Raw genomic sequence first — 26,255 nt, 5'->3', positions numbered from 1 at the left:
TTTCCCCGATGACGTTGAGTGTTCATATCTCATAGGTGGCGCCTCCCTCCTGGCGAGTATGGTACCATGATGCCTTGGATTGTGGCATGGTAGTGTGGTGGTATGGCGGTGTATGGTAGTAGTGTGGTTGGTGTGTTGATGGCGATGTGGTATAGTGGTATGGTAGTGGTATGGTGGTGGTATGGCGTAGGGTAGTAGTGTGGTTGGTGTGTTGATGGCGATGTGGTATAGTGGTATGGTAGTGGTATGGTGGTGGTATGGTGGTGTAGGGTAGTGGTGTGGTTGGTGTATGGTAGTGGTGTGGTATGTTGATCTGGTGTGGTATGTTGATGTGGTGTGGTGGTGGTGGTGATGATGATGGCGTGGTAGTGATGATGGCGTAGTGGTGATGTGATGAATGGTGATGTTGGTGTGGTATGTAGGGGAGGTAGGTACATACATACATACATACATACATACATACATACATACATACATAGAAACTAAGAGATATATAGATGTACAAATAAATAGACAGACAGACAGACAGATAGACAATCAGAAAGACAGACAGACAGAGAGACAGACAATCAGAAAGACACAGACAGACAGACAATCAGAAAGACACTTATTCACTAACCATTATACTCCCTTAAACTAGCATAATAAAAATACTAGTCTATCATATGAATATTTGCCAATTCATGAAAAGAAAGATAGGCAGGTGATTAAGAGTCGTGTCGTTAGAGGGTTGAATGGGGTGATTGGAGCAGTATAGGGAGGTGGAGAGGGTCGTTAGTACTGCTGGAAAGAGGAGTGGGGGTCTGTATGAGGTCAGGTGAAGGGGTTGGGGGTTGTGGTTAGGCGGTTAGGTTAGGTTTAATGACTGGGTTTAGTGTTTTAATTTTGGGTTTATAATGTTTGGTATGTTTTTATCTTATTGTGGTTTAGGTTATTTGTTTCTTTGTTTTATTGTTGTTTTTTGAGGGGGTTGTTTGTTTTGGTTTTATTTTTGTTTGATTGTTTGTTGTCCTTGTTTTTTTTCTTTCTGGTTTATTGTGATGTATATTTCGTTCTTTGTTTTATTTTGGTTTATTATTTGTCTTTGTATAATTATTATTTTTAAATAACTACGACCTCAAATGGTACATAACTACGACCTCATATGGTTAATAAGTACGACTTCAGATGGTTAATAACTACGACCTCAGATGGTTCATAACTACGACCTCATATGGTTAATAAGTACGACTTCAGATGGTTCATAACTACGACCTCAGATGGTTAATAAGTACGACTTCAGATGGTTCATAACTACGACCTCAGATGGTTAATAAGTAAGACTTCAGATGGTTCATAACCCTGATGATTCATAACTACGACCTCAAATGGTACATAACTACGACCTCAAATGGTACATAACTACGACCTCAAATGGATACATTACTCCGGCCTCAGATGGTTCATGCCTCCGTCAGGACCGCCGGCGTGTTTGAAGTTAAGGGCCGGGTTAGGGGGCGGCTAATGTGATATTGAAGCCGTATCCGAAACGACCTGATTTTTATAGGTGAAAGACGCGAGTTCGGTTGTTAGGGGTAGGTTAGGTTTTAGGGGTGAATTAGGTCAGGGGTTTAGGGGCGGTTAGGTTAGGGGATTAACGGTGGGTTAAATTAGGTTAGTTAGGGGTTGGTCTGGTTCAGGTTCCAGGTATCAAAGAGCCCCTGGAGGTCCGTGGGTGGGCGGCTGAGGGCGTCCGGTCGCTGGGTGGTTGGTGGAGGGGGTGCTGGTGGCAGGTTGATGGTCGGAGGGTGGTGGTGGTGGGCGACTGGAGGGGGTGGTATGGGCGGATCATTGGTTGGCAGGTGGGCGGCCGGATGGTGGTGGTAGTGGGCGGATCATTGGGTGGCAGGAGGATGGTGGTGGTGGTGGGCCGACCATTGGGTGGCAGGAGGATGGTGGTGGTGGGGCCGATCATTGGGTGGCAGGAGGATGGTGGTGGTGGTGGGCCGATTGGGTGGCAGGAGGATGGTGGTGGTAGTGGGCCGATCATTGGGTGGCAGGAGGATGGTGGTGGTAGTGGGCCGATCATTGATGGCAGGAGGATGGTGGTGGTGGTGGTTGGTGATCATTGGCAGGAGGATGGTGGTTGTGGTGGTTGGTGGATGATTGGGTGCAGGAGGATGGTGGTGGTGGGTGGATCATTGGGTGGCAGGAGGGTGGTGGTGGTGGTTGGTGGATCATTGGGTGGCAGGAGGATGGTGGTGGTGGTGGGATCATTGGGGTGGCAGGAGGATGGTGGTGGTAGTGGGTGGAATCATTGGGTGGCAGGAGGATGGTGGTGGTGGTGGGCCGATCATTGGGTGGCAGGAGGATGGTGGTGGTGGTGGTGGTGGTGGTGGATCATTGGGTGGCAGGAGGGTGGTGGTGGTGTGGTGGTGGTGGTGGTGGATCATTGGGTGGCAGGAGGGGTGGTGGTAGTGGTGGTGGGTGGTGGTGGTGGTGGGTGGATCATTGGGTGGCAGGAGGATGGGTGGTGGTGGTGGTGGTGGTGGTGGGATCATTGGGTGGCAGGAGGATGGTGGTGGTGGTGGTGGTGATCATTGGGTGGCAGGAGGATGGTGGTGGTGGTGGTGGTGGATCATTGGGTGGCAGGAGGATGGTGGTGGTGGTGGTGGTGGATCATTGGGTGCAGGAGATGGTGGTGGTGGTGTGGGGATTGGGTGGCAGGAGATGGTGGTGGGGTGATGGTTGGGTGGGGAGGATGGTGGTGGGGGTGGATGGGGGTGGCAGGATGGTGGTGGTGGTGGTGGTGGATCATTGCAGGTTTCCTGACCACCAGCCTCAGGACACCAAGTAAGTTCTACCTCCTCGTCCTCTCCTCTTCCTTCCTCTTTCTCTCCTCTTACTACTCCTCCTCCTCCTCCTCTCTCTACCTTCTCCTTTCTCCTCTTCATACTACTCCTCCTCCTCCTCTCTACCTTCTCTCTTTCCCTCTCCCTTTCCTGTTGTGTTTTTTTCTCCTCCTCCTCCTCCTCCTCCTCCCTCCTCCTCCTCCTCCTCCTCCTCCTCCTTCTTCCTCCTCTCTTCTTCTTCTTCTTCTTGAGGAGATTATTATAATGCTGTATACTTGTCACGCCACACCTGCCTGGCGTGGTTTGTATGTGAGCCGATTATGTTGTATTGATCAGGAAGGTAGGGGGATTCGGGACGCTCGTGGAGTAGTGGGTGCTCGTGATATGGGTATGGCTACATGTGGTGTTTAGTTTACACTCACATACACACAACAAAACAAAACTCTTTTACCTTCCAAGTAGATTTTAACACCAGTGAATCTTTTGTTGTTGTTGTGTGAGTGCCTCTTATATCATTATTTGTGGCACTGTTGGTTGAGGCACTGTTGGCTGAGGTATGGTTGGTTGAGGCACTGTTGGCTGAGGCACTGTTGGTGAGGTATGGTTGGTTGAGGCACTGTTGGCTGAGGTATGGTTGGTTGAGCACTGTTGGCTGAGGCACTGTTGGCTGAGGTGGTTGGTTGAGGCACTGTTGGCTGAGGCACTGTTGGCTGAGGTATGGTTGGTTGAGGCACTGTTGACTGAGGTATGGTTGGTTGAGGCACTGTTGCTGTGTCACTGTTGGTTGAGGCACTGTTGGCTGAGGTATGGTTGGTTGAGGCACTGTTGGCTGTGGCACTGTTGGCTGAGGCACTGTTGGCTGAGGTATGGTTGGTTGAGGCACTGTTGGCTGAGGTATGGTTGGTTGAGGCACTGTTGGCTGAGGTATGGGTTGAGGCACTGTTGGCTGAGGTATGGTTGTTGAGGCACTGTTGCGGCACTGTTGGCTGAGAACTGTTGGCTGAGGGGTTTTGAGGCACTGTTGGCTGTGGCACTGTTGGCTGAGGCACTGTTGGCTGAGGTATGCTTGGTGAGGCTGTTGGCAGGATGTTGGCTGAGGTATGGTTGGTTGAGGCACTGTTGGCTGTGTTGGCTGAGCTGTTGGGGATGGTTGTTGAGGCACTGTTGGCTGTGGCACTGTTGGCTGAGGCACTGTTGGCTGAGGTATGGTTGTTGAGGCACTGTTGCGAGGTGTTTGAGGTATGGTTGGTTGAGGACTGTTTTGAGGCACTGTTGGCTGGGACTGTTGGCTGAGGTATGGTTGTTGAGGCACTGTTGGCTGAGGCACTGTTAGCTGAGGTATGGTTGGTTGAGGCACTGTTGGCTGAGGTATGGTTGGTTGAGGCACTGTTGGCTGTGGCACTGTTGGCTGAGGCACTGTTGGCTGAGGCGGTTGGTTGAGGCACTGTTGGCTGAGGCACTGTTGGCTGAGGTATGGTTGGTTGAGGCACTGTTGGTTGAGGCACTGTTGGTTGAGGCACTGTTGGCTGAGGCACTGTTGGCTGAGGTATGGTTGGTTGAGGCACTGTTGGCTGAGGCACTGTTGGCTGAGGTATGGTTGGTTGAGGTACTTTTGGCTGAGGTATGTTGGTTGAGGCACTTTGGCTGAGGTATGGTTGGTTGAGGTACTTTTGGCTGAGGTATGGTTGGTTGAGGTACTGTTGGTTGAGGACTGTTGGTTGAGGCACTGTTGGCTGAGGTATGGTTGGTTGAGTACTTTTGGCTGAGGGGTTGGTTGAGGCACTTTTGGCTGAGGTATGGTTGGTTGAGGTCCTTTGGCTGAGGTATGGTTGGTTGAGGCACTGTTGGTTGAGGCACTGTTGGTTGAGGCACTGTTGGCTGAGGTATGGTTGGTTGAGGACTGTTGACTGAGGCACTGTTGGTTGAGGCACTGTTGGCTGAGGTATGGTTGGTTGAGGCTGTTGGCTGAGGCACTGTTGGTTGAGGCACTGTTGGTTGAGGCACTGTTGGTTGAGGCATGGTTGGTTGAGGCACTGTTGGCTGAGGCATGGTTGGTTGAGGTACTTTTGGTTGAGGCTGTTGGTTGAGGCACTGTTGGCTGAGGCACTGTTGGTTGAGGCACTGTTGGTTGAGGCACTGTTGGCTGAGGCACTGTTGGTTGAGGCATGGTTGGTTGAGGTATTTGTGAGGCTGCTGGTTGAGGCACTGTTGGCTGAGGCTGTTGGTTGAGGCACTGTTGGTTGAGGCACTGTTGGCTGAGGCACTGTTGGTTGAGGCATGTGGCTGAGGCATGGTTGGTTGAGGTACTTTGGTTGAGGCTGTTGGTTGAGGCACTGTTGGCAGGATGTGGTTGAGGCACTGTTGGTTGAGGCACTGTTGGGAGGTACTGGTGAGGCTGTTGGTTGAGGCACTGTTGGCTGAGGCACTGTTGGAGCATGGTTGGTTGAGGCACTGTTGGCTGAGGCACTGTTGGCTGAGGCATGATTGGTTGAGGTACTTTGGTTGAGGCTGTTGGTTGAGGCACTGTTGGTTGAGGCACTGTTGGCTGAGGCATGGTTGGTTGAGGTACTGTTGCTGAGGCACTGTTGGTTGAGGCACTGTTGGCTGAGGCACTGTTGGTTGAGGCTGTTGGTTGAGGCACTGTTGGTTGAGGTACTGTTGGCTGAGGTATGGTTGGTTGAGGTACTGTTGCTGAGGCACTGTTGGTTGAGGCACTGTTGGTTGAGGCACTGTTGGCTGAGGCATGGTTGGTTGAGGTACTTGGTTGAGGCTGTTGGTGAGGCACTGTTGGTTGGGCACTGTTGGTTGAGGTACTTTTGGTTGAGGCTGTTGGTTGAGGCACTGTTGGCTGAGGTATGGTTGGTTGAGGCACTGTTGACTGAGGCACTGTTGTTGAGGCACTGTTGGCTGAGGTATGGTTGGTTGAGGTACTTTTGGTTGAGGCACTGTTGACTGAGGCACTGTTGGTTGAGGCACTGTTGGCTGAGGCATGGTTGGTTGAGGTACTTTTGGTTGAGGCTGTTAGTTGAGGCACTGTTGGCTGAGGCACTGTTGGTTGAGGCACTGTTGGCTGAGGTATGGTTGGTTGAGGTACTTTGGTTGAGGCACTGTTGACTGAGGCACTGTTGGTTGAGGCACTGTTGACTGAGGCACTGTTGGTTGAGGCACTGTTGACTGTGGGTCACTGACTGGCCAGCTACTAATTGGGGCACCCCCAGTCGACCCAGCTGTCTGTATGTCGCAGTTGATAATAATGATGATGGTGAAAATAATGATGTATGATATTGGTGATGATGATTGGTGACATATGATGATGACGATGATCATTATGATGGAGGTGGGAGGCAGAGGAACGTTGACTTGGGCCTGTGGTGGGGTGAGGAGGCTACCGGAGCGTGGCCTGGCATGTTGACCACTGCTGTTGAATACTGATACACACACACCCACCCACACACACACACACACACCCACAGATCTATGTTGATGTTGTAACGTATTACTGTACTTAACAACTAAGGTCTTATGATCAGTATCCTAGGTTAATAAAGGTAGACTGTTTACCTTGGAGGTCTTGGGTACTGGGATAGTTCACTGTACACCAGCCCTAGTACACTCATCAAATTAGTACACTGTCGGTTGTGCTTGTCGATAATGGAACAAGTTTTTTCGTACGCAAGCATCCTGCCGAGGTGGTGGAGTAACACACTAGCTGCTGCATGTTAAGAAGAGAGTCCCACCCTCCCTCCTCGGCCATCGTCCGTCAACAAACACCACGAGAATTTTAAAGCGGTGAATGAGTCTGTTTCAACATCTAGTCGTCACTGGTTAAATCCTGCCGTGGTCACTCTACAATGGACACCGATCCTCCGCTTAACACAGAGGATGGAACCGGTCCATCCTGCAGCCAAGTGAAGGATGACTTACTTAGTGACGGTTGTTTACAGGCAGGATACAGTACTAGTGTCCTCTACCTAAAAATAGCGGCGGATCACCCGACGGTTCGCTCCCCAGTTTAATTCACCGCACAACCTAACCCACCCTACCACACCCTAACCTAAGATTACCTAACTACCCCTAACCTAACCTGTCCTACCCTACCACACCCCAACCTAAGCTACCTAACTACCCCTATCTGATCTGTCCTACCCTACCTACACCCCAACTCAAGCTACCTAACTACCCCTAACTTAACCTGTTCTACCCTACCACACCCCTAACCTAAGCTACCTAACTACCCCTAACCTTACCTGCTTTACCCTACCACACCCCTAACCTAACCTACCTAACCCACACTTACCCTCTACCACACCCCTAACCTGCTTACCTAACTACCCCTAACTTCTATCCTGTTCTACCCTACCACACCCTCAACTTAACCTGCCCTACCCTACCACACCCCTAACCTAAGCTACCTAACTACCCCTAACCTGCCTCTGCCCTACCTCACAACCCCCACCCCTAACCTAACCTAATATCCTACCTTACCCCTACCACACCCCTAACCTAAGCTTACCTAACTACCCCTAACCTTACCTAACCTACCACACCCCTAACCTAAGCTTACCTAACTACCCCTAACCTGACCTGTCCTACCCTACCACACCCCCTACCTAAGCTTCAAGCGACCCGAGACATCCTCTCCTAACTTGACCAGGTGTGTTAAATACGTCGAGATAAGATGAGCACCTCCTCCTTAAGACCCCCGACACGTGTAGGGCCTCAGGGTGTGACAAGATGAGTCCTGGACTAGTAAGACGCTTGGCAGACCACCTACTGCACCACCATCCTCTCCTGTGGGGTGGCAGGTTGTAAACTATAGATCTATATCATTATCTCTAAGCAGTGGTCAATGTTTGGAGACAATTATAGCTTTACCTGGAGATTCGCTTAGGGTCTTAGCTTATTTTATCTGAAGGTTGACCGCCCTAATGTTAAACTAACCGAACCTAATTTAACGCTGACCTAACCAACCCAACCTTAACTTAAACTTAACCTAACGTAACTTTATCTAAAATTAACCTAATCTTGCCTAAACTTAACCTAACCAAACGTTAACCTAACCTTGCTCAACGTTAACTTAACCTAGTCTAACATTAAACCAACCTAACGCTAACCTAACCTTACGCTAATCTAATCCAGCGCTAGCTTATACTTAAACTAGCCTCAGCTAACGCAAACCTAACCTAACCTAACCTAACCTAATCTAACATGTTATGTGCAGGTCACTGTTATGGTATGTGGAGGTCACTTATGGTATGTGTAGGTCACTGTTGATGTGTAGGTCACTGTTGGTGTGTGTAGGTCATTGTTATGGTATGTGTAGGGCACTGTTATGGTATGTGCAGGTCACTGTTATGGTATGTGCAGGTCACTTATGGTAAGTGTAGGTCACTTATGGTATGTGTAGGTCACTGTTATGGTATGTAGGTCACTGTTGATGTGTAGGTCACTGTTTTGGTATGTGTAGGTCACTTATGGTATGTGTAGGTCACCGTTATGGCATGTGTAGGTCACTGCTATGGTATGTGTAGGTCACTGCTGGTTTGTGTAGGTCACTGTTATGGTATGTGTAGGTCACTGCTATGGTGTGTGTAGGTCACTGTTATAGGTGTAGGTCACTGTTATGGTATGTATAGGTAACTGCTATGGTATGTGTAGGTCACTGTTATGGTATGTGTAGGTCACTGTTATGGTATGTAGGTCACTGCTATGGTGTGTGTAGGTCACTGTTATGGTATGTGTAGGTCACTGTTATGGTATGTATAGGTAACTGCTATGGTATGTGTAGGTCACTGCTATGGTATGTGTAGGTCACTGTTATGGTATGTGTAGGTCACTGCTATGGTATGTGTGGTCACTGTTATGGTGTGTGTAGGTCACTGCTATGGTGTGTAGGTCACTGTTATGGTATGTGTAGGTGACTGTTGTAGTATGTGTAGGTCATCTATGGTATGTGTAGGTCACTGCTATGGTGTGTGTAGGTCACTGTTATGGTGTGTAGGTCACTGTTATGGTGTGTGTGAGGTCACTGCTATGGTATGTGTAGGTCACTGTTATGGTGTGTGTAGGTCACTGCTATGGTATGTGTAGGTCACTGTTATGGTATGTATAGGTACTGCTATGGTATGTGAAGTCACTGCTATGGTATGTGTAGGTCACTGTTATGGTATGTGTAGGTCACTGCTATGGTATGTGTAGGTCACTGTTATGGTGTGTGTAGGTCACTGCTATGGTGTGTGTAGGTCACTGTTATGGTATGTGGTGACTGTTGTATGTAGGTCACTGCTATGGTATGTGTAGGTCACTGCTATGGTGTGTGTGAGGTCACTGTTATGGTGTGTGTAGGTCACTGTTATGGTGTGTGTAGGTCACTGTTATGGTGTGTGTAGGTCACTGTTATGTGTGTGTAGGTCACTGCTATGGTGTGTGTAGGTCACTGTTATGGTATGTGTAGGTGACTGTTGTAGTATGTGTAGGTCACTGCTATGGTAGTGTGTAGGTCACTGCTATGGTGTGTGTAGGTCACTGTTATGGTATGTGTAGGTCACTGTTATGGTATGTGTAGGTCACTGTTTTGGTATGTGTAGGTCACTGTTTTGGTATGTGTAGGTCACTGGTGTAGTATGTGCAGGTCACTGTTATGGTGTGTGTAGGTCACTGTTATGGTGTGTGTGAGGTCACTGTTATGGTGTGTGTAGGTCACTGTTATGGTGTGTGTAGGTCACTGTTATGGTGTGTGTAGGTCACTGTTATGGTGTGTGTAGGTCACTGTTATGGTGTGTGTGAGGTCACTGTTATGGTATGTGGAGAGAGAGAGAGAGAGAGAGAGCACTCACCTGGGAACAGGTGTAGAGGACGTACGCTAAATGACTGGTGCTGGGAGAGAGGATGGGGTCGTGGAGAAGGATTGTGTAGTTGTGGTAGCTGGTGGTAACGATAGTTGTAGTGGAGGTTGAGGGTGGTGTATGTAGGAAGAGTCGTGGTGGTGACAGTAAGGATAGTGGTGGTGGTGGTGGTGTATGGAAGGATAGTGGTAGTGGTGGTGGTGGTAGGAAGGATAGTGGTGGTAGAAGGATAGTGGTAGTAGTGGTGGTGGTGGGAAGGATAGTGGTAGTAGTGGTGGTGGTGGGAAGGATAGTGGTAGTAGTGGTGGTGGTGGGAAGGATAGTGGTAGTAGTGGTGGTGGTGGGAAGGATAGTGGTAGTAGGTGGTGGTGGTGGAAGAATAGTGGTAGTAGTGGTGGTGGTGGGAAGGATAGTAGTAGTGGTGGTGGTAGGAAGGATAGTGGTAGTAGTGGTGGTGGTGGTGGTGGTAGGAAGGATAGTGGTAGTAGTGGTGGTGATGGTAGGAAGGATAGTGGTAGTAGTAGTGGTGGTAGGAAGGATAGTGGTAGTAGTGGTGGTGGTAGGAAGGATAGTGGTAGTAGTGGTGGTGATGGTAGGAAGGATAGTGGTAGTAGTGGTGGTGGTGGTAGGAAGGATAGTGGTAGTAGTGGTGGTGGTGGTAGGAAGGATAGTAGCAGTAGTGGTGGTGGTAGGAAGGATAGTGGTAGTGGTGGTGGTGGTGGTGGTAGGAAGGATGTGGTAGTGGTGGTGGTGGTAGGAAGGATAGTGGTAGAGTAGTGGTGGTGGTGGTGGTAGGGAAGGATAGTGGTAGTAGTGGTGGTGGTAGGATGATTGTGGTAGTGGTGGTGGTGGTGGTGGTGGTGGTAGGAAGGATAGTGGTAGTAGTGGTGGTGGTAGGAAGGATAGTGGTAGTAGTGGTGGTGGTGGTGGTAGGAAGGATAGGTAGTGGTGGTGGTGGTGGTAGGAAGGATAGTGGTAGTAGTGGTGGTGGTAGGAAGGATAGTGGTAGTAGTGGTGGTGGTAGGGAAGGATAGTGGTAGTAGTGGTGGTGGTGGTGGTAGGAAGGATAGTGGTAGTAGTGGTGGTGGAGGAAGGATAGTGGTAGTAGTGGTGGTGGTAGGAAGGATAGTGGTAGTAGTGGTGGTGGTAGGAAGGATAGTGGTAGTGGTGGTGGTAGGAAGGATAGTGGTAGTAGTGTGGTGGTGGTGGTGGTAGGAAGGATTAGTGGTAGTAGTGTGGAGTGTAGTGGTGGTAGGAAGGATAGTGGTAGTAGTGGTGGTGGTGGAAGGATAGTGGTAGTAGTGGTGGTGGTGGTGGGAAGGATAGTAGTAGTGGTGGTGGTGGGAAGGATAGTGGTAGAGTGGTGGTGGTAGGAAGGATAGTGGTAGTAGAAGGATAGTGGTAGTGGTGGTGGTAGGAAGGATAGTAGTAGTAGTGGTGGTGGTGGTAGGAAGGATTAGTGGTAGTAGTAGTGGTGAAAAAAAAAGTAGTAGTGGTGGTGGTAGGAAGGATAGTGGTAGTAGTGGTGGTGGTAGAAGCAAATGGAGGAATGTGACTCACTGGTTCAGTTGGAGGATTAACACACACACACACACACACACAAACACACACACACACACACACACACACACACACACACACACACACACACACACACACACACACACACCACACCACAACACACAACATCGATACAACACAGCCGCTGTAACAAACAACCCCCGATACTATAACAACATCAAAGAACAACTAACAACTTTAGCGACTGATGCAACAACTACAACCACGCCACCAGCAGACTCAACAAGTACAGTATATATGTGGCACGTACTAACAACAACAACAACAACAACAACAAATACAACAACAACAACAACAACCTCCTTAGTATGACACGTCAACAACATGTGTGTGTGTGTCATAGTAACTGTTTTATAAGACAACAGAAATGTTTTTGTAATTAATTCAGATTGTTAAAGCAGCCTCCTCCCCACACATCTGCCCTCCTCTTCCTCCTCCCTGTTCACTCCTACACATGTGACCTTCCCTTCCTCCCTTTCACAGACCCTCCTTCCCTCCCACGCATATGACCTTCCATCTCACACATGTGACACTCCATAGTTGACCCTCCCTCACCACATACTCTCTTCTCCCTTATTATTCCCTTCCTTCTCCCTTATTATTCCCTTCCTTCTCCCTTATTATTCCCTTCTCCCTTATTATTCCCTGCCTTCTGTCCATCCTTCAATGAAACCGTTTATTTAGCCATAGAAGTACAGATACATAGTTGACAGTAACAATAATACTAACATGGCTGAACCAACTGATGTATACCGTACATTTATCTCAAGGAACTATTATATAACATCACCTGGAGTACAACATGTAACCTGGTGTTGGTACAGAACATATTAGGATCTTACCACGATTAGCACTTTTTTTATTGATTGATTGATTGATTTTTTTTTTACATTTATATTCTAAGTATATATATAAACATGATTACAGTAGAGTTGGTATACAGTAATCTGACAAGTGGGTGGAAGCGATACAACCAGTAGCGCTGAGACGAAACAACGGGACTCACACACGGTCGGGTTCATGTCTTGACCATGAAATATATAATTATTGCAATGATGATTTGTCAACATTGCAATATAATATATAATGGTTCCAGTGGGACAATAATGTTACACAAATATTTATACTTAAACAACAGATATCCTTGACGAGATAATTTAAATGGAGGGAGCTTAGTCTTTGCTGGGATGGGTGGGTGTAAGTTGCTCCACTAAAATTTTTATAGTAGTTTTCTTATTGTCAATACCCGATATGTCGGTTATGGGTAAAATGCGCCCAAGGTGTCGTAGGTGGAAATCGTCTTATGTTTGTTTGAATATATCATTAGAAAACAAAATCGCATGATGTGTGTAGGAAATTAAGAGCTAAATATCAACAGAACTGAAAATGTCAGGTAGACAGAAAACAGTTTTGACTCTAAAGAAGTAGAGGAAAGGTTTAAGACATCCAGGGTGAAATGTGTGTTATGTTGTACTGTTCTGAGCAAGAAAGGAGCAAGTATGATGAAACATATTGAAAGCTGTTGATTTCTAGCAATACCTAAACCCCTTGTCAATCCGTCTCAGCGTGTGTGTGTGTGTGCGCGCGCGCTGGGAGTGGCTGTTTTCACCCCTTTGAGAAGAATAAGATTACAGCTACAATGGCTGACGACCCGAAAATAATTATAATTTTCCAGCATAGACAATGGTGTAGTACAAATAAATTATTCTTTTAAGTGAAATTGTGGGGAAAAACCATAAAAACACAAACCAGAAGAAAGGTTTTTTGGGGGCTATTATTACTCTGGGAGTGTCAGCTTCCTGATACACTGGAGTTATTGTGCCATGAGTGGTCCCTTTACCAATAGCAGTGTCTTCGGCAGAGTCTGTTGTCTGCAGCAAAGAAGACGAAGGTGCTCTTCTTTCCTTTGAACATAGAGGCCTTGGAACATTCTCGTTCTAGAAGCAGGTTGTCGGCATGTGAGGCACAGTAACCCCGTGTACTGAAAAGACCCATTAGCATTTTGTTTCTTGTGCCATGATGAAGAGTCAGAGCCAATCCCAGGACTTGGGGTTTTGTCTTGCATGGTGTTGCCTGAAAGTTGCTGAATCGGTGGTTTTGTGCTTCACCTGTTAGACTTAATTCCATATATTATGTTTTGGCTCACCGTGAGTACTGTCCTGTTGACAACACTGGTCTCTGTTTTTTCGGTTTCCATCTCCTCCACAGGCTCCACCATGATCCAGAGACTCAAGGTGTATAGTTCAGCTGGAACATCGCTGATGCTGTTAGACACTAGTATGGCATTGGCCCACTTTTCTTTGGTGAAATCCGCAATGCACTTGAGTATCATCTGTGCTGCTTTGTAGATGGCTTTCATGTTGGTCATGTCATCACCCTCACTTGTGACAGCAGAATGGACCAGGTCTTCCTCACATGCAGCTGGAGAGTAAAGGACAGCTGGTTTCCTTCGGTTCTTTTGTAGGACTTGGTTCTGAGTTTATACATCAACGAGGTTGATCAGTTCAATCAGACAGGCCCTTTGCAACGTGTTCCCTGTGTGTGCTGCTTCTGTCTCGCAAAACATGGAAAGGGTGTTTAGTCCACAGTTTGTGGTAGATAATGTAAATTGCGTGTGTATCACAGGGTCATGTGCTCAATCTTGTTTTGAATGGGCATCTTGGGTCATCTCTACAGCGTCTCTGATATCTTTACCAACGTTTTCAGTCCTCATTTTGAACAACTGCTGGCCTACTGACTGAAGAAGCACCGGTCCTTGTCCAGTGGCACTGTGCACGACCGTGTGAACGGCGGTGAAGATGCAGCAGTAGATGGGTCAGACTCATCTATTACGGTGCTTCTTCTCTTATGTCCAGGTTTTTTTGGCAGTGTAGGATCCAAGTTCGTGCATGTCACTCATGATGTACACTTGCTGTAACCTGGAGAACCTGGTAATAAAACAAAGGTTTATGGTGGTTTATACTCTGTTAGTTTAAAAAAATGTATAGGTTTGAAAGAAAAAGAAAACGAGATTACACAACAAACTGGACTATTTATTTTGAAGGTCATTGTCCGCACAACTCTCTTCTGGGCAGTGACCAGGGGTCAGGGGTGTTGTATCTTAGTAATGCCGGAGGCCCCCACCCATAGTGTATGGCAATGTATCAGGTGTTGGTAAACAAGATCAAAATAGATTTCTTTCATTGCTGTGAGAGTGAGTGACTGTCGAGTGTGATACCGCACTGTTTATTAACTTTATAGTGAATGTCTTGTATGTGGTTTCTCCAGCTAAGTTTCTCATCAACAATAACCCCAATGAGTTTAGTATTTTGTTCACGTTTGAGGATTGTATTACCAAGGTACAGGGGGTCCAAATCTGGGTTAAGTTTTTTCTTGTGAAAGATCATGTAGTGGTTTTTTTCGAGGTTTAAGGTCAGTTTATTGCGTTTTACCCAGGTCCTGGCTTCAGTCAATTCAGTGTTCATAGTTCTCATCATGAATGGAGATCTGAGTTGCTGGCATAGAAATTACCTTCGTCCACAAATACGTTATATTTTACGAGTGTGCTGGCGTGGACTATATAATTTATATACAACAAGAACAGATCTGAACCGAGAATGGAGCCTTGAGGGACGCCATACAAAATAGTTGAGGACTCAGATTAATGATTACTATAGCAGGCATACTGCTTCCTATTAAACAGATATGAGGTAAACCAATTGTGGGATAAGCCCCTAACGCTGTAATGTTGTAGTTTTAACAGGGTGATGAAGGTATGGTCGACAGTATCAAAGGCTTTAGAAAGGTCCAGGCATATGTCGACTGTGAAGTGACTGTCATCAACGGAGTTCAGGATATCATTAGTGAAGGACAGCAGGGCACTCTAAGTTGACCTTCTAGCTGTAAATGCAATCTGCAGAAGGAATTTAGTCTACTACATGTTAGCATCTCCAGTATCTTACTTCAGGGTGGGAGGACTGATATGGGGCGGTAATTCTTGAAGAGACCTTTATCCCCATATTCTTTACGTGCTGGGTGAACTTTAGCAATTTTCACTTTATGAGAATGTATATGTATGTATGTATGTATGCTTGTTTGTATGTATGTATGTATGTATGTATTTTGCCCTATTTGCACATAAGAAATGAATGAATCTCACAACACATGTATTTTTATAAGTATGTATATTTGGACCGCATGGAAATTAAGCACCCTAGCTTATTTCACCTTAACCTAACCTACAGTAACCCAACCCCCAGGTAATATTAGAGTATTCAATCATCAGGTGGATCTATATATCTAAACACCTGTAAATACCTGTTAATATATGCGTAAATATGTAAATACCTGTAAATATATTGCGTAGATATCTAAATACCTGTAAAAATATTGCGTAAATATCTAAATACCTGTAAAAATATTGCGTAAATATCCCTGTAAATATATGCGTAAATATCTAAATGCTTGTAAATATATGCTTTTAGTTAAATAAGAATGTGTTCGTATTTACCACCGTCATGATTCACTGTGAGGGGAGCCGCCACCTCGCAGCTGGTTCACGCACCACCATCTGAGTGTGTGACTGTCTGGCGGCCTCCCGGATCATCGCATATTAATCTATTAGTGTTGTCATCGTTGCCTTGGTCTTGTTATGTGGGTGTTTATTTTTTATTTTTTACCTTCATTAAATCACCGCGGTAGAGGTAAGTGTGTGTGTGTGTGTGTGTGTGTGTGTGTGTGTGTGTGTGTGACGAGACCTTAGGAAGAGACACACTCAGGAAGATGATTATAAGGATGAGTTAGAAATCAATGGGTGGAGGCCAATAAGGAGATAGTGACCTCCAGAGACTGAGGCCAAGGAACCAGAGGCCGTGTCCCTCCCCACTCAACACACACACACACACACTGATCTGTCTTGAGAGTTACTGGGATATCTCGACCAGGATGATGTACCTAACCTAACCTAACCTAACCTAACCTAACCTAACCAAACCAAGGTAGTATTGATACGAGCTGAGAGAGAGACAGAGAGACAGAAAAAGAGAAATACAGAAAGGAAGCGCGGGACAGACGGATAGACAGAGAGAGACAGACAGACAGAGAGGGGGGTGATAGACAGAGAGAGACAGACAGACAGAGAGGGGGGGATAGACAGAGAGAGACAGACAGACAGAGGGGGAGGGATAGACAGAGAGAGACAGACAGACAGAGAGGGGGGCGGATGACAGAGAGAGACAGACGACAGAGAGGGGGGGGGATAGACAGAGAGAGACAGAGCAGAGAGGAGCGGATAGACAGAGAGAGCAGACAGACAGAGGGGGGAGCGGATAGACAGAGAGAGACAGACAGACAGAGGAGCGGATAGACAGAGAGAGACAGACAGACAGAGAGGGGGGGAAGACAGAGAGAGACAGACAGACAGAGAGGGAGCGGATAGACAGAGAGAGAGACAGACAGAGAGGGGAGCGGATAGACAGAGAGAGACAGACAGACAGAGAGGGAGATAAACAGAGAGACAGACAGACAGAGAGGGGGGGTGGATAGACAGAGAGAGACAGACAGACAGAGAGGGGGGAGGACAGAGAGAGAGACAGACAGACAGACAGAGAGGGAGCGGATAGACAGAGAGAGAGCAGACAGACAGAGAGGGGGAGCGGATGACAGACAGAGAGAGAGACAGACAGACAGAGGGGGGAGGTAGACAGAGAGAAGACAGACAGAGGGGGGAGCGGATAAAGAGAGACAGACAGACAGAGAGGGAGCGGATAAACAGAGAGACAGACAGACAGAGAGGGGGGAGCGGATGGACAGCTGTAACTTGATGGGAAATTATTATCCCCTCGTGGAATCTGAAGCTTATTGTTAGTTCATCTCTCTCTCTCTCTCTCTCTCTCTCTCTCTCTCTCTCTCTCTCTCTCTCTGTGATTAGATGGAGAGAGAGAGAGAGAGAGAGAGAGGGTGAGCCACACATCTGGTTCACAGGTTCCGGCTTATACAACACACTATATATTCAGTACAAGTTCATGTGAAATAAAATCCCTCTTGTTTAATCCCTTCCAGAACTCGGAAAAAATCCCGGTTTAGAATATATGAATTAATATTGCGGTGGGATTTACTACGCCTCAGACTGTAACTGGGATTATAAATATTTTTTTGGGGGTCGTTTTTATGTGATTGTCTTATGGTTTTTCTGGGTTATTTTTATTTTTTTATTTTTTTTTGTTGCTGTGTTGGGTAGGAAGGAGGGAAGGAAGGAAGGAAGGAAGGAAGGAAGGAAGGAAGGAAGGGGAGGGAAGAGGATGGAGAGAGAGAAGTGTGAGAAACGGATGTAGAAGAGAAGGAAGAGGGAAAGAATAGGAGATGAATGGGTGGGAGGAAGAATGGGGTGTTGAAAAGGAGGAGGGAAGGAAGATGAGAAATGAGGACAGGGAAGTAGGGGAAAAGAGGAAGAGGAGGAGAGGAAGGGAAGAGGGAAGGAGAGGAAAAATATTTTTCTTTTTGGTCATTTAATATGTATGTGTGTGTGTGTGTGTGTGTGTGTGTGTTTAAGCTCTGGTGTGTATGTATGCATGTGTGGGTTTTTAAATGTATGTAGACTGTATGTGTGTATTTTAGCGCTACAGTATATCAGGTCATGTTTACATATGTGCGTATCCAGGAATGAAAATTGTTTTGAGAGAGAGAGAGAGAGAGAGAGAGAGAGAGAGAGAGAGAGAGAGAGAGAGGAAAAGACAATGTGACAAGATAAAGGGACTTAAAAGATTTTGTTAGTTTATTATTATTATTTTTACCTCCTGAATTATTTTGATACAACAGGAAGTAGTCTTTTATTTCCGGGTTGTGATGCGTATAGGAGTCGGGGGTTAATGTGAGCCTGAGCTTATGTGTGCACAAGGTTGTACGCGCGTAACGTCCTCCGCCTGGGTATTTTAGATCGACATTTGAACATTTTCGTCGACGTGTGTATAATTCGTGGACGTATGTGTATAATTCGTCTACATGTGCGTATTTTACATCGTCATAAACGCGTTTTGCTTTCACATGTGCGTATTTTTTGTCTACATGTGCATATTCTTGTCTACATGGCCGTATGTTCGCCCACTTGTGAGTACTTGTTCTTTTTTCTGTAACCTCATTGTTTCTGTCTGTCTGCCCTCATGGTCAATAAATTGCTAATAATGCCGAGAGTGCCAACATTTACCACCAGACAGGTTATTACAGTGCCAACACCTACCACCAGACAGGTTATTGCAGTGCCAACACCTACCACCAGACAGGTTATTGCAGTGCCAGCATCTACCACCAGACAGGTTATTACAGCCAACACCTACACCAGACAGGTTATGCAGTGCCAACACCTACCACCAGACAGGTTATTGCAGTGCCAACACCTACCACCAGACAGGTTATTGCAGTGCCAACACCTACCACCAGACAGGTTATTACAGTACCAACACCTACCACCAGACAGGTTATTACAGTACCAACACCTACCACCAGACAGGTTATTACAGTATTAACACCTACCACCAGACAGGTTATTACAGTATTAACACCTACCACCAGACAGGTTATTACAGTGCCAACACCTACCACCAGACAGGTTATTACAGTACCAACACCTACCACCAGACAGGTTATTACAGTATTAACACCTACCACCAGACAGGTTATTACAGTACTAACACCTACCTCCAGACAGGTTATTACAGTGCTAACACCTACCACCAGACAGGTTATTACAGTACCACACCTACCACCAGACAGGTTATTACAGTGCTAACACCTACCACCAGACAGGTTATTACAGTACCAACACCTACCACCAAAGAGGTTATTACAGTGCTAACACCTACCACCAGACAGGTTATTACAGTGCCAACACCTACCACCAGACAGGTTATTACAGTGCTAACACCTACCACCAGACAGGTTATACAGTACTAACACTTACCACCAGACAGGTTATTACAGTACCAACACCTACCACCAGACAGGTTATTACAGTACCAACACCTACCACCAGACAGGTTATTACAGTGCCAACACCTACCACCAGACAGGTTATTACAGTGCTAACACCTACCACCAGACAGGTTATTACAGTACTAACACCCACCACCAGACAGGTTATTACAGTACCAACACCTACCACAAAGAGGTTATTACAGTGCTACCACCAGACAGGTTATTACAGTACCAACACCTACCACCAGATAGGTTATTACAGTACCAACACCTACCACCAAAGAGGTTATTACAGTGCTAACACTACCACCAGACAGGTTATTACAGTGCCAACACCTACCACCAGACAGGTTATTACAGTGCTAACACCTACCACCAGACAGGTTATTACAGTACTAACACCTACCACCAGACAGTTATTACAGTACCAACACCTACCACCAGACAGGTTATTACAGTACCAACACCTACCACCAGACAGGTTATTACAGTGCCAACACCTACCACCAGACAGGTTATTACAGTGCTAACACCTACCACCAGACAGGTTATTACAGTACTAACACCTACCACCAGACAGGTTATTACAGTACCAACACCTACCACCAAAGAGGTTATTACAGTGCTACCACCAGACAGGTTATTACAGTACCAACACCCCACCAGATAGGTTATTACAGTACCAACACCTACCACCAGACAGGTTATTACAGTACCAACACCTACCACCAGACAGGTTATTACAGTACCAACACCTACCACCAGACAGGTTATTACAGTGCTAACACCTACCACCAGACAGGTTATTACAGTACTAACACCTACCACCAGACAGGTTATTACAGTACCAACACCTACCACCAGACAGGTTATTACAGTACCAACACCTACCACCAGACAGGTTATTACAGTACCAACACCTACCACCAGACAGGTTATTACAGTACTAACACCTACCACCAAGAGAGTTATTACGGTACTAACACCTACCACCAGTCAGGTTATTACAGTACCAACACCTACCACCAGACAGGTTATTACAGTACTAACACCTACCACCAGACAGGTTATATTACAGTACTAACACCTACCACCAAAGAGGTTATTACAGTACTAACACCTACCACCAGTCAGGTTATTACAGTACTAACACCTACCACCAGTCAGGTATTACAGTACCAACACCTACCACCAGACAGGTTATTACAGTACTAACACCTACCACCAGTCAGGTTATTACAGTACCAACACCTACCACCAGACAGGTTATTACAGTACTAACACCTACCACCAGACAGGTTATTACAGTACTAACACCTACCACCAAAGATATTACAGTGCTAACACCTACCACCAGACAGGTTATTACAGTACCAACACCTACCACCAAAGAGGTTATTACAGTGCTAACACCTACCACCAGACAGGTTATTACAGTGCCAACACCTACCACCAGACAGGTTATTACAGTGCTAACACTACCACCAGACAGGTTATTACAGTACCAACACCTACCACCAGACAGGTTATTACAGTACCAACACCTACCACCAGACAGGTTATTACAGTACCAACACCTACCACCAGACAGGTTATTACAGTACTAACCTACCACCAGTCAGGTTATTACAGTACCAACACCTACCACCAGACAGGTTATTACAGTACTAACACCTACCACCAGTCAGGTTATTACAGTACTAACACCTACCACCAGACAGGTTATTACAGTACCAACACCTACCACCAGACAGGTTATTACAGTACCAACACCTACCACCAGACAGGTTATTACAGTACCAACACCTACCACCAGACAGGTTATTACAGTACTAACACCTACCACAAAGAGGTTATTACAGTACTAACACCTACCACCAGTCAGGTTATTACAGTACTAACACCTACCACCAGACAGGTTATTACAGTACTAACACCTACCACCAGACAGGTTATTACAGTACCAACACCTACCACCAGACAGGTTATTACAGTACCAACACCTACCACCAGACAGGTTATTACAGTGCAACACCCACCACCAGACAGGTTATTACAGTACTAACACCTACCACCAGTCAGGTTATTACAGTACTAACACCTACCACCAGACAGGTTATTACAGTACTAACACCACCACCAAAGAGGTGTTATTACAGTACTAACACCTACCACCAGTCAGGTTATTACAGTGCCAACACCTACCAATTGTCAGGTTATTACAGTACTAACACCTACCACCAAAGAGGTTATTACAGTACTAACACCTACCACCAGTGAGGTTATTACAGCCAACACCTACCACCAGTCAGGTTATTACAGTACTAACACCTACCACCAGACAGGTTATTACAGTACTAACACCTACCACCAGACAGGTTATTACAGTACCAACACCTACCACCAGTCAGGTTATTACAGTACCAACACCTACCACCAGACAGGTTATTAAGGAAACACCTACCACCAGACAGGTTATTACAGTGCTAACACCTACCACCAGTCAGGTTATTACAGTACTAACACCTACCACCAAAGAGGTTATTACAGTACTAACACCTACCACCAGTCAGGTTATTACAGTACCAACACCTACCACCAGACAGGTTATTACAGTACCAACACCTACCACCAGACAGGTTATTACAGTGCTAACACCTACCACCAGACAGGATTACAGTACTAACACCTACCACCAGACAGGTTATTACAGTACCAACACCTACCACCAGACAGGTTATTACAGTACCAACACCTACCACCAGACAGGTTATTACAGTACAACACCTACCACCAGAGCAGGTTATTACAGTACCAACACCTACCACCAGACAGGTTATTACAGTACTAACACCTACCACCAGACAGGTTATTACAGTACTAACACTCACCAGACAGGTTATTACAGTGCCAACACCTACCACCAGACAGGTTTATTACAGTACTAACACCTACCACCAGACAGGTTATTACAGTACTAACACCTACCACCAGACAGGTTATTACAGTACTAACACCTACCACCAGACAGGTTATTACAGTACTAACACCTACCACCAGACAGGTTATTACAGTACCAACACCTACCACCAGACAGGTTATTACAGTACCAACACCTACCACCAGACAGGTTATTACAGTACCAACACCTACCACCAGACAGGTTATTACAGCCAGGTTGTTTTCATAGGTATTATCGCCGAGTGCCACTTTAGGGCGAGCCACTTTGTCGCCTCTCTCTCTCTCTCTCTCTCTCTCTCTCTCTCTCTCTCTCTCTCTCTTTTTTATGTTCTCACTATTTGTGTGTGTGTGTGTGTACCGTGTGTGTGTGTGCATATGTGTACCGTGTATGTGTCCCATGTGTGTGTTATATATGTGTGTGACAATGCACCAGTCAGTCATATAGGCCTTATCGCTGTTGGATAAAGTCGATAACAAGTAGATAACACTGTGATGGAGATGTAGTAGATGTAGGTATGGACGGGGTAGACGGATGACGGTAGGTGACGTAGTACAGTAGACAGTGTAAACATTGGCTTGTGAGTCGGTGAGATAGTGATGGTATGGACGTGACAGGGATGACGGTAGATGATCAGTACAGTAGATAGTGTAAACATTGGCTTGTGAGTCGGTGAGATGTAGTGGATGTATGGACGGGTAGACAGGGATGACGGTAGATGACGGAGTACAGTAGATAGTGTAAACATTGGCTGTGAGTCGGTGAGATGTAGTGGATGTAGGTATGGACGGGGAGACAGGGATGACGGTAGATGACGGTAGTACAGTAGATAGTGTAAACATTGGCTTGTGAGTCGGTGAGATGTAGTGGATGTAGGTATGGACGGGTAGACAGGGATGACGGTAGATGACGGAGTACAGTAGACAGTGTAAACATTGGCTTAGAGTCGGTGAGATGTTTATATAAAATTGTACCAAATTTGTTCTCTGGTTTGATTTAATGTACGAATGTTAAATTGTGTGTAATGTATATGGTGTGTTCTGTATGTGTTATTGTGTTATGTATGTGTTATTGTGTATGTATGTGTTATTGTGTGTTATGTATGTGTATTGTTATGTATGTGTTATTGTGTGTTATGTATGTGTTATTGTGTGTTATGTATGTGTATTGTGTGTAGTATGTTGTATGTGTTGTTGTGTTATGTATGTGTATTGTGTGTAGTGTATGTGTTATTGTGTTATGTGTGTGTGTGTTATGTATGTGTTATTGTGTGTAGTGTATGTGTTATTGTGTATGTATTGTGTTATTGTAAGTATGTGTTATTGTGTTATGTATGTGTTATTGTGTGTAATGTATGTGTTATTGTGTGTTATGTATGTGTTATTGTGTGTAATGTATATGTTGTGTGTTCTGTATGTGTTATTGTGTTATGTATGTGTTATTGTGTTATGTATGTGTTATTGTGTGTTCTGTATGTGTTATTGTGTTGTGTGTGTTCTGTATGTGCTATTGTAAGCCGCGTATGTGTTGCGCTATGGCGTGTTATTGTGTGTTGCGTATGTGTTATTGTGTTGCGGCAAAAAGTTATTGTGTTATGTATGTGTTATTGTGTGTTGGTGTATGTGTTATTGTGTGAGTGTATGTGTTATTGTGTTATGTATGTGTTATTGTGTTATGTATGTGTTATTGTGTGTTCTGTATGTGTTATTGTGTTGTGTGTGTTATTGTGTTATGTATGTGTTATTGTGTTATGTATGTGTTATTGTGTTATATATGTGTTATTGTGTGTTCTGTATGTGTTATTGTGTTATGTGTGTGTTATTGTGTTATGTATGTGTTATTGTGTTATGTATGTGTTATTGTGTTATGTATGTGTTTATTGTGTGTTATGTATGTGTTATTGTGTTATGTGTGTGTTATTGTGTTATGTATGTGTTATTGTGTTATGTATGTGTTGTTATGTATGTGTTATTGTGTTATGGCGTAAGTATTGTGTTATGTATGTATATTGTGTGTTACGGCGTGTTGGATTGCGTTATGTATGTGTTATTGTGTAAGTGTATGTGTTATTGTGTTATGTATGTGTTATTGTGCTTATGTATGTGCTATTGTGTTATGCGTAAGCATTGTGTTATGTATGTGTTATTGTGTGTCTGGTATGTGTTATTGTGTGTAGTGTATGTGTTATTGTGTTATGTATGTGTTATTGTGTTATGTATGTGTTATTGTGCGTTATGTATGTGTTATTGTGTGTGTTCTGTATGTGTTATTGTGTTATGTATGTGTTATTGTGTGTATGTGTTATTGTGTTATGTATGTGTTATTGTGTTATGTATGTGTTATTGTGCAGTAGTGTGTATGTGTTATTGTGTAATGTATGTGTTATTGTGTGTTATGTATGTGTTATTGTGTTATGTATGTGTTATTGTGTGTTATGTATGTGTTATTGTGTGTAGTGTGTGTTATTGTGTTATGTATGTGTTATTGTGTGTTATGTATGTGTTATTGTGTTATGTATGTGTTATTGTGTGTAGTGTATGTGTTATTGTGTGTTATGTATGTGTTATTGTGTGTAGTGTATGTGTTATTGTGTTATGTTTGTGTTATTGTGTGTAATGTATGTGTTATTGTGTGTTATGTATGTGTTATTGTGTGTAGTGTATGTGTTATTGTGTTATGTGTGTGTTATTGTGTTATGTATGTGTTATTGTGTGTTATGTATGTGTTATTGTGTGTAGTGTGTGTTATTGTGTTATGTTTGTGTTATTGTGTGTTATGTATGTGTTATTGTGTGTAGTGTATGTGTTATTGTGTGTAGTGTATGTGTTATTGTGTTATGTATGTGTTATTGTGTGTAGTGTATGTGTTATTGTGTTATGTATGTGTTATTGTGTTATGTATGTGTTATTGTGTGTTCTGTATGTGTTATTGTGTGTAGTGTATGTGTTATTGTGTTATGTATGTGTTATTGTGTGTAGTGTATGTGTTATTGTGTTATGTATGTGTTATTGTGTGTTATGTATGTGTTATTGTGTTATGTATGTGTTATTGTATTTATATCTTAACAACTCACGTCCTAGATACTGTATACACTTGTCTATGTGTATGTACGTGTGTGTACTGTATATACAGGGTGTTCACAAAAGATCTGAACGATTTGACCCTTTAATATTTTCCATAATAATTCAGACATAAAGCTAGAGCCACGTGTAAACGATAGAGTAACTATTAAGGCGGCGTCACACTGGCTTTCTTTCGTCGATTTTTTTGTCAACTTTCAGAAAATCGTCAAACTTTTTGTTGTGCACCGTCACCCATGAATTTAGAACCACTGGAAAATTTATCTGTTGGCTCCGTCATGTTGTTATTCCCGCGTGGTCAAAATTTAATCGGCAAATTACATTTTCTTAGCTTTTTATAACTATTTGTAGTATCAATTATAGATCTTGATTTGACTCCGGTAAGTTGTCGTACGAGTCGCTAGTACAGACGGTCAGTACTGTTTGACAAAAAACCAACGACAACTCCGACAATTCGTACAAAAATCGACGAGTAATGAAAAAGTTGACAATAGAAATGCTAGTGTGACGCCGCCTTTAATGATTGACGACTAATTTTACTGATATCGCTGGATTAGTCTTGAGGAATCTACCCCCTTGGCCGCCACAATCACCAGACATTACGCCATCGTCTTCCTCTGGAGTTTCGTCAGATATGTTGTGTACAAGACCAAGGTTGCCAACATCCATGAACCACGAATCAGGGTCAGAGAGCTGTAATAGCGGTTGTTGATGCTGCCATACTTGAACGAACATGGCGAGAAATTAAATATCGATTGGCTGTTGTCCGGGTGACCAGTGGCATATCTTAATTTGTATTGAGAATATTAAAGAATCAAATGGTTCAGATCTTTCATGAACGCTGCACAGTATGTCGTGTCGCTGCCCCCCCCCCTCCCCCTCCCCGCACAGTATGGAGGGGGTGGTGTGTTAAAACCCTTCCGTCTGTCAGTCCGTCCACCGTCCATCCGTATGTGTCTGTCATAACATACACCAGGGTTTCTACCCCAGTGGCATCTCATATGTGTAGTGA

At 44.9% G+C, this 26,255-nt stretch overlaps 1 protein-coding gene across 1 annotated transcript; it reads right to left on the bottom strand.

The window, feature by feature from the left end:
- Window positions 1-3,346: 3,346 nt before the first annotated feature.
- Window positions 3,347-25,978, bottom strand: LOC121874981 (flocculation protein FLO11-like). The gene is made up of 6 exons (XM_042379331.1): window positions 25,784-25,978; window positions 13,404-13,730; window positions 13,039-13,194; window positions 10,759-10,809; window positions 10,382-10,435; window positions 3,347-5,983 (listed from the first exon to the last, which is right to left on the bottom strand). The coding sequence occupies exons 1-6, from the start codon at window positions 25,976-25,978 to the stop codon at window positions 3,347-3,349; spliced, it is 3,420 nt and encodes a 1,139-aa protein (XP_042235265.1).
- Between the last annotated feature and the right edge of the window lie 277 nt (window positions 25,979-26,255).

Source organism: Homarus americanus, unplaced genomic scaffold, assembly GCF_018991925.1.
Source record: "Homarus americanus isolate GMGI-L3 unplaced genomic scaffold, GMGI_Hamer_2.0 scaffold29518, whole genome shotgun sequence".
Lineage (NCBI taxonomy): Eukaryota > Metazoa > Arthropoda > Malacostraca > Decapoda > Nephropidae > Homarus > Homarus americanus.
Note: the sequence above shows the minus strand (reverse complement) of the source record. Positions and strands in the feature narration are given on the sequence as shown.